General features: G+C 37.4%; 2 protein-coding genes across 2 annotated transcripts in view; one reads left to right on the top strand and one right to left on the bottom strand.

Annotated features, from left to right (window-relative positions):
* The window catches only part of LOC137283355 (L-xylulose reductase-like), a 72,172-nt gene extending 69,610 nt beyond the window's left edge, over nucleotides 1-2,562 (bottom strand). The window contains exons 1-4 of the mRNA XM_067814818.1: nucleotides 2,442-2,562; nucleotides 1,468-1,565; nucleotides 869-1,023; nucleotides 449-491 (exon numbers count right to left, since the gene is read on the bottom strand). Of these exons, the coding sequence (XP_067670919.1) occupies nucleotides 449-491; nucleotides 869-1,023; nucleotides 1,468-1,565; nucleotides 2,442-2,493 (348 nt within the window). The 5' untranslated portion in view covers nucleotides 2,494-2,562. The remainder of the gene's footprint in view (nucleotides 1-448; nucleotides 492-868; nucleotides 1,024-1,467; nucleotides 1,566-2,441) is intronic.
* Nucleotides 2,563-2,775: 213 nt separating this feature from the next.
* Nucleotides 2,776-10,490, top strand: LOC137283352 (uncharacterized). Its single transcript, XM_067814814.1, has 5 exons — nucleotides 2,776-2,917; nucleotides 3,964-5,434; nucleotides 6,049-6,190; nucleotides 6,926-7,106; nucleotides 7,822-10,490. Exons 2-5 carry the CDS (start codon nucleotides 4,368-4,370, stop codon nucleotides 7,950-7,952), a joined length of 1,521 nt encoding a protein of 506 aa, XP_067670915.1. The 5' UTR covers nucleotides 2,776-2,917; nucleotides 3,964-4,367; the 3' UTR covers nucleotides 7,953-10,490.
* Nucleotides 10,491-12,732: the final 2,242 nt, after the last annotated feature.

Raw genomic sequence — 12,732 nt, 5'->3', positions numbered from 1 at the left:
ACAAACAAAATCCGCCCCCCTCAAATCCCACTTTGAAAGCCTTTTCCATGGAAACCAAGAAACATCAAAATGCAAAAAGGCTCGCAAACAGAAAGAGAAAAAAATTCTGGATATGTCTGCCTTGATTTGTTGACAGATATTGAAGTGAATTTGTTTTAAGCTCTGGAAATGACACATCCCTCCATTTTAGGTACACGTCTAACTTATTTCCATGGAAACAGGGAAAAATAGAATTTTGAGTAATTCCTAATCAGCAAAAAGCCTTTCTTAAACGTTTTTTTAGTTAGTTTCAGCTCCTGAAACAAAATGATTATATATGGATGGACAGACAGATGGATGAGGTGAATGTATTCTCTGTAGCATATGCCAGGGGAATATCAATATTGCAGTCAATTCTTGAATAAATTTCATGCATTAACAACTAATGATCAGCCTTAACAGCACATACCTGTGATACGTTGATGATTGACTTGATGTTGACGTCATACACACTGAAATGGAAGGCCAGCTTTCAAATACACAGAATAGAAAATAGAATTTCACATCCAGGTGTCTTAGTTCTGAACTGTCAGAAACTGGAGTGTACGAGTGAATAAGGTTTTATTTCAATTATAGCAATATTTCAGCACCTAAATGGGTTTCACACAGTAACCCCTATCGGACAATTGAACCCTGGTCTTCAGGGTGACAACCATAAAAACTTTAATCATTAGGATACCCACCACACCTAGAAAAGTAAGAAATACAGTGAGGTTAATTAATATGATCAATAGGTTGTTACAGATGAATGAAATGTAAAAAGATTGGCTGTTTGTCTTTTCAACAATCTTGGTAATCAGATGAGGTAAAATTTGGGATGTACACTTACAAGTCACAATCATCCTTGGTGACCTCAAAGAAGGGTGCAGTTTTTGATACTCCTGCATTGTTAACAAGGAGATCTACACATCCAACAGCCTCCAGGATCTTCCTTGACCCATCCCAATCCCTCAGGTCAGCCTGAACTGTTTGTATACTCGGAACCTGGAGATATTTTAACAACTGAATATGTGTGTGAAATGGCATAACCTGCAAATACCATGGCATTCCTCATCTTCGTAAAAACTGAAAATGATCACTATATTAAATATCAAATGTCATTAGACATGTAAGGATCTTCATCTTCCAGAAGCTATATATCTAAATGATAATCTAAGTTCTAAGTTTCTTTCTTGATATTCTGGTTTCAATAGTTACTCAAAAACAATATTTTATGAGTGCTTCATCAAGATACTGACACTGTGAAAAGATCTGCAGTTGTATTTAAGACAAAAAGTGACAGTTACAGAACATTAACAACAGCTCCACCATCTCAGGATGGATCATCATAATCACTAAGTCTCAGGAAAAGTCTTCAGGAATTCTAGGTTTAAAGGTTCGCAATAATTGTTTAGAACAATTGGTATTCGAATATAAATGTGAGCATACCTCTTTCTTGAGACTGTCTAGATCCTCCTGAGTACGGGAAACAGCCACAGTTTCGGCTCCGCATCTCACCAGGGCTTTGGCAATATCTCGTCCAATTCCTACCAAGGTATATCATATGGGTGCCAGTCAAATCACCGCGGCTACAAAATTCCCCTGCAAATTTGGTCAAAATGCCCCAGAGTTTTGGTCATATTTCCCCATGAGAGGTAGTCAAAATGCCCCAGTTTATTTGAAGTAATTGAATACATGTATATGCCATAAATGCATAGTTTTTGTAAACTTTGATATCATATTCTTCATGCAATATTATGTAGTATTATTTCTGACAAATGCTCTGTTAGAAACAGATAAGAGCTAAAGTAGTATTCATGTGTAGACAGCTCTGCAATAACTATTATTTGCATGTTATAAATCCTTTTGTACAGAATTGCATGAATAAAATGAAATGTTTGCATGATATGTTTACCGGGCCATAAATGCATAGTATTGGCGCATAAATGTTAACAACATTATTTCTTGACTCGAGTATGTACTTTGTGCAGGATGATTTCAGTAATTATATTCCTAAAAATAAGCTACAAGGTATGGATGGCTTTAAAAAAGGGTATCTATCCTCTTGCTTTCTCATAAAATCAAAGTCAATTTAATGTTTTCTTTCACGCAGTTTTCATCTGCTATTTATACTGACATTTGGTTTGTCTTTACATCGTTTAAGTTTTGATGCATTAATAACTGCTCATATACTACAAATAAAATCCATGAAAATAATCTGTTTCTTGGCAATGTCACTGAGATTAGATATTGGCAAAGGCAGCTTAACCTATATGTCTAACCCTTCACCATTGGCCTACTGACCCATTTGATACAGCGGTCCAATGATAGAAGCAATGTGATTGAAAAAGAAATACTGTCACTCCAAAACATATGAATTTTCTAGAACTGCAAGAAAACATGCATTAAATAATAAACATTACCTTTGCCAGCACCAGTTACAAGAGCACGTTTACCCTTAAAACTGATCTCCATAGCAGATTTTGGCAACTCTTATCTTAACTCTTGTTGGATCTGAGGTAGAAAAGTACCTGAATAATATTTGGTGTACAAAATTTGTATTCCAATTTGTATATAATAATCGACGTGAAAAGATAAATAACATTTATGCATTAGTTAGTTCTAGTATTATCAAAAGTATTACGTCTTTCCCGAATATATATTTCTCAACAGTGTATTAACATACCTTAGGGGAACAAAAATGAGAGTAATTTCTTGAAAATGGACTAATATTATCAGCTTTGTGGAAAATACTATACAGAAGAAAGCGCCACCTAGCTAGCTGAAAACAAGTTCTTGGTCATGACGACGCCACTAACAAATGTTTGACTGTATAGTTAAAGTTCCCATGACGTCCCCTGCTAGTGTCTTATAAAGAAAACGTTTCTGGAAGAAATATGTAAGTAGAAAATCGGTTGGACTTGTACGGTTCACAAAATTAATTTTTAACCACACAGGAATGTGGATACCGGCAGTGTTACTGTTAGGAATTCGAGAGTTCGCATAATTTATATTTTACACTATTTGATTAGTATTATAAGGTATTTGTCGGTTGACTATGCTCACAGTCGAGTTAAATGCCTTTGAAAATATAGACGACTATTCAATACACAAGGCCAACAGCGTTCTTGATCAGCTGTTGATATCTGAAGCGCCATATAATCATGATAACCTTATGGCGTCACCTGTTTTTGAGGGAGCCCAAATTTCTTGGTATTTTGAGATCTAGCTCTGGGAAAACTAGTATGTTATTATTGTAACTGATGTGAATCTGCCATTTTCAATGATCTGATATGAATAACTCCACAATTTGGCTTGAAATCTAAAATAAGTTACAGGATGATTGAACAACTGGGTTCTTTAGTTAAATCATCAGTAACTGTTTACTCGTGGATATGCCAAGTTTATGCCTTGTATAAGTAATATATCTTTTTTTTTTTTGTTGAATTTTAAACTTTTATCACAATACACCACAAGACCTACACATACTATGATTGTGATAACTATTCTCTGTGTTCATGATGATCAGTTTAAGTGTGATCATGCTGGTCATTACATGTGTTAACCCCAATACCAAAATAGTTTAAATATGGGTGATGTAATCTTTGCAAACACAGTTTTGAGGCTGATGAGGAAGCATGGAATAAATGTATGTCATAAATGTTCCATGCATTAGAGTAGTACAGGAAGTACAAATTACACCATGAGAAGTAAGTCACATCACCAGTACATACATTTATCAGTTTTGTGGTTCCCTTGATTCAAACACTCAACAGGAAGACACCAAGGAATCACCTACATGTATATTTTAAACACTGATAATGGTTTATTTTAAACACTGATAATGGTTTGAATGAGTTAGTGTGGTTAGGTACTGTTTCTGTTCCAAATATTATGGGCTCTTATTTTTAAAGTTTTCATTATGTTTTTTGTTATTTTTTTCAGATGAAAAGATGGCTGTTCTAAATTACCTGTACCCAAGTCCACTACGAGATGCGCTGATGTTTTTATTTGACTTGGCTTGGCACCAACTTCACACTCTTGCATTTGTCACGTTCACAAGTTCTTTGTTGATACCCGAAAACTAAGTTAAATGTCGTAATTGTTTATGATTCCGCACTGAACTAATGTCTGAAGTAGTGCCTTTCAGTCTTAGTAGCTATACTGATCTTGCTACAAATCTGTCCTCAGCATTGATGTTTCTCTTTGAGTTTGCTTGGAGGATTCGTTTCCGCTTACCAAGCTTGATCACAGTTACATTCCTTGCACTTGACATCAGGGTTAGAGTAGAAATTGAACTACAGAACATGCCATAACATGTAGGGTATGACCATAGTGTAATATTCAAGATGAGTCGTGGTGTCAGGGACTTAAGAGACCTTATTTGTGTGTCACGTCTGACGGTCCGTGAGAGTGATGAGGAGATTGTTAGTGATGAAGAACTAAACAACTTTGATTCTTTATCAATCAGCAGTGATAGTGGATCTGATAACAGGCATGGCCTGAGTAATTCTCAAGGACTCACTGAGGGTGGCATTTCTCCTGATTCAGGCTTCATTACAAATGGTTCACCATCTGATGTTGCAGCTAATGCAGAAACTAAAATTTCAAAATCACAGAAAAGGGTAGCAAAGAAGAGGCGTAAAAAGAAGATATTAGAGACTTTTCCCTCTCGACATGACCTTCCCAAACTACCACCTCTTCCTCCAGTGCAAGGTGGATCGGTAGCCTTCACTGAGGAATCAGTGCAGCCTGACTCAGAATCAAGCAGAATTGTGAATTCAGATGCCAAACAGAAATTAAGAACACGCAAGAAAAGTGGTAACTTTGATGATATGTTATGCTACATGGATGCAACGCTGGTGTCTGGATGGCTTACTCAGGCCAATGATGCAGTTGGATGTCTTTACAAATTTTGTCACACAGGAGATACTTTTGTTCAGTTTGCACACTTTTGGCTTAGCAGCTTTTCCGATGTGCAAAAGAATGAAATATTTGAAATGGAGTATGAAATTCTCATTGAACAGATGAGTTTAGCATTTTCCGTTGGCAGGGAACAGAGAAAAGTCTTGAGATCCGACATCACAGGTCTTGCCTCAGCACTTTTAGTTGAATACCCTTCAAAGTTAATGAGTTCAAAGGGCAGTCACTTATTCCTGGACTACCTTGATATTCTTTCATCTGAGAAGAAAGAGCAGTACAAGCACCTGTTATCCAATGTTCGTTGTTCAACAAAAAACAGACAGTATGCCCAGTGGCTGCTGGCTACAAGGTCATTTGCTCTTGTCAGTATTTGGAGTGCAATAACAAACTTTTACCAGAACCTGACGGGGATTGGAAACCATTCTGGACTGCCTCTACCATCTAGCATGTCTGCTCTTGATGCAAGCTACCAGCGGATGTATCAGGCAATTAGGTATGTAATTCAATGTATTGTTAGCGTTTATTTTCAACAAACATTAAATGTATGGGTATATATATACTAGTAGTATACTATATATATATACAGACACACATATAAAACTTCATTACAATTACAGATTTTGTGAAAATATTACTGCTATCACCAGTGATGTTGTTTAGAAGCAAGTGTGAGGTTACAAGAACATTTTGGGTGTTTCAAACTTTAATCATGTTAATGTTAAACTCACAAACTGATGCATATTTTGTTATCTGTTTTATCATTTTATCAACCTATTTTTTGGGTCTGGACCAAGGCTGCATATTAACAGACAGCAATTTAAAATATTCAACACTTTCACTAAACTATCTTTAAACAGTCACATATTTCAGTAATCATAACATAATATGACCATATAGTAATGTAAGTTATAACCGTATAACCATATAACCATTAACCATATGGTTATATGACCATGATCCAAGCATTGCTAACCTAGTCCTGGACAGACAAAATTGTAGTGCTTGGTCAGTGTTGTGGTTTCAGCATGTGTATGGTAAGGCATGACTAAGCGTTACATATTTTGACATTCCTTTTGTGTACAACCACCAATGTTATGCTTGTTTCAGATTGGGTTATGTTGATGTACTGCACTACTTGCTTGTAGGAGGTCATGTCAAGCCACATCATATAGATTCCCACCAGAGAAGTCTCATCTTCACAGCTGTCATGCACAACCAGGAAAAAGTTCTGCACTACTTACTGACAAGGGTGGGTGAACGATGATGCATGGTTCCTAAAGATATGTCAGATGGAAAAGTAGTAAAAGTTTTCTCTAAAACATGATGTATTCAGATAATTGCATAATCTCTTTGTTCAGAATTACCATTATAACTGCTCTAGACCAATGTTTATCACTGCATACATTGGCATGTACAGTGTTCTTCTATTTGTACAGTGAGCTTAGATGCCATAATTTGTTGTGTAGAGTTATGTCCCTTAGTTGTGAGAAGATGGGTGAAAATCCAAAGTGAAATATGGTTTGTCATTAATTATGTCACACGGTTCATTCAGCTAGCCTAAGAATGTACATGTCTGTGATCTGTGTCCTATTAAATTTACCTCACATTTAAGAATGGCCTCTTTTGGATACTTGAGAGCATTCACCCAGCAAGTAGAAGGTCGGTGGTTCATTTCATGATTGCATCATATGAAAAAACTTCTTGTTACCCTGCCTGGTGCCCAGCATGAACATGATGAAGGGAATTAGGCAAGGGCTGGTTGTCTTGACTACAGCATTCAGCTCATTTTACCTCACCTCAACATTGTTCCATGGAGCCAGTGTTCCAGGCATGTCAGTATTATATGATTATGCCATGGGATATTATGCATGGAAGCCTCCTTATTATACATGATGTTGTAAGTATTGGTTATTAGCTCTGGTGAAGTCTGTTTCTCCTTGTGTGATGATATAAACTGTGTGATATATCATGATATATCTTGTAGGTTCATCCACCAATAAACCCAAACCAGCCAGCTGACACAGGGAACACCCCTCTCCATGCTGCAGCCAACAGTGGCAATCTCGGTCTGGTTGTGGAGCTGCTCAAGTGTCCATATGTTGAAGTCAGCGCAACCAACCCACAGTGTGAACATGCTACTCCACTCCACCTTGCTGTTATGCACGGTACTGATGGTTTCACAAATCAGTCTCACATGGTTACACAGCTTTAGTAGTACTGTTCATTGTGCATATTGTGGCTGATGAATCTGGAGAAACTGTAATGCTGCAGTTAATGTGATGGGAATTGGTCAATTTGCATCTTAGGTCATTAATTTTATGTATCACTTAAGATAATTCTAACTATGAAAACCTTATTCTCTGAAAGAATTCTGACAGATAATGCCTCCCACATTTATACGCTTCCATTACAAATCAAGTGGTGAAACTCAAAGGTCTCGGTACAACTGAGCAGTACACACTGCATGAGTGGTAACAGCTTACAGTCTTTATTTACGAAATTTAGAAATAATAATACTGGCATTTACATGACACTATTATCTCTAATTTCTAAAAGTGTTAGAGGGTGATTTCTTGAAAGTTATTGACACAATGGTTGTATATATGGTACATATATCTTTTCATTTGACATGTTTGAACATGGGTGATAATATATGTAGTGATACGATTTTATTTGCAGAGCTCCAGATAAGATTTAACTCATGTGTGTACTGTACCCATTCTATTTTTTCGGAGGAGGTATTCTGAATGTTGAGTGGGTATTTCATGTTCATAACCCAACAGCTTTCAGATATGCTGGTAGTTGAGAGGTATGCTTTAAGTTAATGTTTAATGTTGGTAACTGACAGTAGTTATCATGATGTTATTGATCTCTCCACAGGTCATGAAAAGGTGGTTCAGGTGCTTGTAGAGGCCAAGGCTGACCTTGATGCCAAAATGGGTGACCTCACTCCATCCGACATTGCCCGAGACTTTGGGACGCCTGACTTGCAGGCGCTGCTGACAAGTTAGTATTGACTGTTGAGAAGCTGAAGGGAAACAGCTCTGCCAGTGTAATATTCCCCTCAGAACTGCTAGGGACGTGACACCTGCTGTAAATCATAGGAGGTATTTGAACTGATAATACTATTTTTGATATTAATGATATTATGCTGATTTTTTGTGTGATGCAACAATAATAAACCAGTAGACTCAAAAGTCAGTTTTACATCTCTTAATGTGAATGATTAATTGTTTCACATGTTTTAAGATATATGAAATGTGTATGCATTTGGTGCATAGTAAATTATATATTTTAATCTTTTTACCAAAAGTTGACTTTCTCATGAGATAATAATTATTGATGTCAACATTCATTCCCAAGGGAGATAACTGTAATATGGTGTTGGTGAGTCATGTGACTGTACATTTACTGAAGCTTCTTGGGTAGCATGGATTTTCCTGTTGTCAGAGTTTTTATTGTTAGGTAAAACATCCTAACTAAAACTGTGATGTGTACATATACAATTATTCATGTCTTTCACTGGTACCACAGAATGTGTCTTGTGTTTGTGTGATTCACCTTATGTGTTTTGCTTCCTTTTCCTTATGTCATGATTATTTATGTAAAATCTTAGATATGATAATTAGTCAACTTACTCGTGGCTTTTTAAGTGAAAATATGTTATTCATTAACAGTTATTATGTTGAAGGCTGTATTTATCCCATGCTCCCTTAAATAAGTTCTACTGTAGATCTATAGTTGATCTGTCATGTTTCTGTTGCTTCTGTTGAATAATGTATTACTGTAAGATTATGATTGGAATGAAAGTTTTGCAATTTGGATATGCAGTGGGAAGAAAAGAAGATGAGGGTCCTGCCAGAAAACCCAAACAGATTTGATTAGATTCAGCTGTCTTTATGATTAACATAGATAGGGTGGTTATATAGGCAAGTAGGAACTTGAATGTGAAATGTATAGGTTCCTGTGGTGATGTTCGAGACAGGTAAGGTTGAGGTAAGAGAGACAACTCTGTACTGACTACAGAACAAGAAACAAGACTAACTGTAGTTTGGTCCAAGGTGAAGAACTATACCTAAGTTTTGGAGCTGCATTGCTTGGGCCTCCCAACTCAAAAAACTGAATCTCATGATGTAGTGTGTTCGTCCAAGGAAATAGTTTAGAGAAGTAGTATGTGTATTTGTCCGTGATGAATCAAACTGATACGTTTGGTGAGATATTATTGTGTATTTGTAAGCAAAGATAGGTTTTAGTGGTTTCCTGCCAAAACATGTAAACAGATAAATTAAATATCTGTCAGACACTGCTATGTTAAGAGAAAGTTAAAATGATTTTACCTGGTATTTATGATTCTGCTTGCCATGTCAATATTTAGTTTTTCTGCCCATGCTACCGATAAAGAGATGAAATCAATCAAAACCTAAACACAACATCATGAGAGTATTCCCATGAGGGTAACTTCGTAAGCTTTTGAAATTTTCTTTGATTGGTTAAGGGAGAAATGGTGTTAAATGTATAACAAACTTGCTCAATTTCATTTATGAATGTGACATCTGACATGTTCTGCATGTACAGTAATTTCTTCTTAATGTGTGTAAAATGTACATTCTGTCGTATATGTGAAATGTCATCTGAAATAATGTTGAAGAATTGCTGAATAAGGAGTATATTTTTTTATGAAAGGATCTGTATTCCCTCGAACTGAGTGTAACATTAGCATTAAAGGTGTTATTTTTACATGTTCACTATCTATAACAATGTACAGATACTGTTGTACCAGGAGAGTACCAATCACTACATGGCTGCCACATTGCCAGTGTCGTGTTTTAACCTGCTCACTTCAAGAGTGTTCTATCAGTGTGTGTCACATATGAATGTATGTATATTTGTCCTGTGGGGGATATTGAGGCTGGTTACCGCCAGTTTGGTTCAAAGACTGACATTCATCATCACCTCCTGGAAGCACATCAGAGTGAGAGTGATGTTTGTGAAGTGTGTTCTGATTGACTGCACAATCTTATTTTTTCAAGAAACTACTTGTCATCGTGATCTTCTAAGGTAAAAGTCATGTGTCACAGGTGAAACTGTCTCATCTTCACCAATGTTACAAAATAACTGAAGACACATTTCAGTGGGTGTGGGAACTTGAGGCGATAGTGACCGAGGTCATTTGTGTACATTTGCTTTAGATTCCATGCAAAATCTGCTGTTAAAATCCTCTTCCAACACAATACCTGTGATACCACCTTTACTGCATCACATCACTGTCTATCTACTGGATACACCACCATTTATGTAAGAGGGAGTTTAGCAATGTGCATTATATGGTTATATCACAGTGTAGCTGACTCCCTATGTATCAGCATTATTCTTTTGTTATGCATTACAGTGTCAACAATGTTGCCAAAATGTGAGGGATGACATAAGCACATATATCCACATGACGATGTGATCATCTGTGAGAAATTGTTTCTGGGCAAATGTTGCCATCTTTGCAGTGTCTGTTATTTTACTGAAAAAGCAATTTTAAGAATAAATAATTTCACATTTATACGCATTTTCATTGGTTGAAGATGAGAGTGAGTGAATTTAGTTTTACTCTGCCTTTAGCAATGTTCCAGCAATGTAGAGACAGCGCAGATTAACTTCAAACATTGTGTCCATGTGGGGAATCAAAACTTGTCATCAGCGTCACAGACGTTTTTTTTTTCATTAGTACCCAAACTCCATTGGCATCAGACCAGGGCGGAATATGTCTTCTCGTGTCTTTTGTTAGTTTGCTTAAGTTTATTGTCAAAGGTTAACTTCAAAAGACAATAGATGTCTTTAAAAGATTAAACCAATGGTTTCGATTCAGCAGCTTTACACAATTCCCAATTTTACACCTGTAATGCTAGGAGGAATCATGAAGTCAAGCTGAGTTTTCAGATCGCAAGTCACACCACCCGTAAACAATATGAGGAATTAGTTCCTGCCCCGAACTCCCGTCCATATTTACTTCGTCATCTATTCGAACACCACTTCTTTCATTCCTCACTCAGTTATGAAGGCCTGGTTACTAAGCATTTACAAAATGTCACAAAAGGTTTGGGACGCACTCTGCATTGGACCATGTTTAGCATTAGCCCATCGGTAATAAGTTTCAGTGGTATAGCAGTCTGCTGGTATTCCAGCAGTCTCACTGTTGTTTCACCACTGACGCCTGTTGGCAATATAATGATTTCATGTAGACTAGAGATACTTTTAGTCTTCTGACCCCTATCTCGTACAGCAGCAGCCAAACTGTTCGAAGTTTCAAGTAGATTGAATCGCCGTTTGAACTGGATTTGGTAGATCCTAGTTTCGATTCCACTGATTATTCCGTTTTCTTGTTGACCCCGGACGCCCGCAGCTAGGTCGAACCTTAACTCTGGAGTACGGCGCCCTTTTTATAATGCACTCGGCGACATTTGTGAAAGGTTAAGCTAATGGTAACACTATTTCTTATACAAGGTGTCAACTACACGTTTTTGTTTGACAGTTTTACACAACTGAATGTTATATAAACGTTCTTTGATGCAACCAAAAAGGTAAACATAATTAAAACACAATTATCAATTTGTTCATGACATATAATAGACATGGCTGAGTATGAAAAACCCAAAGAAACAAAATCATAAGCGTACAATCGCAAATCAAGTTTTGTACTAAAGTTTACTTCTCTCAAAACGAAGCAACCGGGATTCCGAACCCACTCAGAGCAAATGAGCGGGTAGGTGTAACGAAGACGTTCATTTGTTGTTCAACTGCCGACACGTACACGACTCATTGTTTATTTTATGCTGTATAGCCTGATAGGTGTTAGGTTCAGTTGCATGTGGTCAAGACTGAAGTTTGCATTTTTGATAATTTGTTACAGTAAGTCCACACCGAGGGGTATCAGAATCAGCAAGGTTATGTGTTGCGTAACAAGTTAGTTTAAGCTTTAACAATATGGACAGGGCATCAGACTTGTTACGTTGTTTACCGTCCAATACATTCTGTTACAGATTGTCAGTATAGAAATACACCTGCCTTTTAGTATCAGTGATTTGCATGTGCGAGCCTGTGCATGGCAAGTGTGGGACAATACAAGTGCATTGATGCTTTTTAACTGTCGTTCACTGTTTAGGTACCTGTTTGAAATCGCACCTTAGATGAGACGGGTTTTTTTTACATTTACTGAATGGCGTTAGGCTATAGTCCTTCTTGAATCTGGTCAGCGACAGGTTGCTGTCCGTTTCAATGTGCAATGTGTAGATTGTGGCAGAAATCTTAAGTCCGTGGGTCCGTGGAACACGCACGTCGACAAAATCGCCCCACATAGGTGAGAGATGACTGGCGCATGATTAATATTGCCTTCCTTAACGCATCAGACCTTCAGACAGCACTATTCAATGTTCACAATGGATATCCAGGACCACCGTTCGCCGACGTTTGAAGGGAATGGTACTCTCCTGTAGACGCCTTGCAGTTCGACCACCACTAACACGACGTCGCAGGCAGGTGTGTTCGAAATGGAGGAGACCTCATAACCGCTGAAATCAACGTCAGTGGTCTCGTGTGCTCTTCGCAGTTGAAAGCTTATTCCGTTTGTCCTACCATGATGATCGGCAAAAGGATTTACAGTCGGAATGGATAGCGAATCACAGAAGCAACTGGGGCTCACGTATAACCGATTTGGCGTGGTCGGTTTTATGGTTTAGGCATTGATAACTCTTACTGGACGCACTCCAATGCGCGTGGTCGACTTGTAATTTTACCGGATAGCGT

Source organism: Haliotis asinina, chromosome 5 (assembly GCF_037392515.1).
Source record: "Haliotis asinina isolate JCU_RB_2024 chromosome 5, JCU_Hal_asi_v2, whole genome shotgun sequence".
NCBI classification, from domain to species: Eukaryota; Metazoa; Mollusca; class Gastropoda; order Lepetellida; family Haliotidae; genus Haliotis; species Haliotis asinina.
The sequence above is the reverse complement of the archived record's forward strand: the minus strand, read 5'-3'. Positions and strand labels throughout refer to the sequence as shown.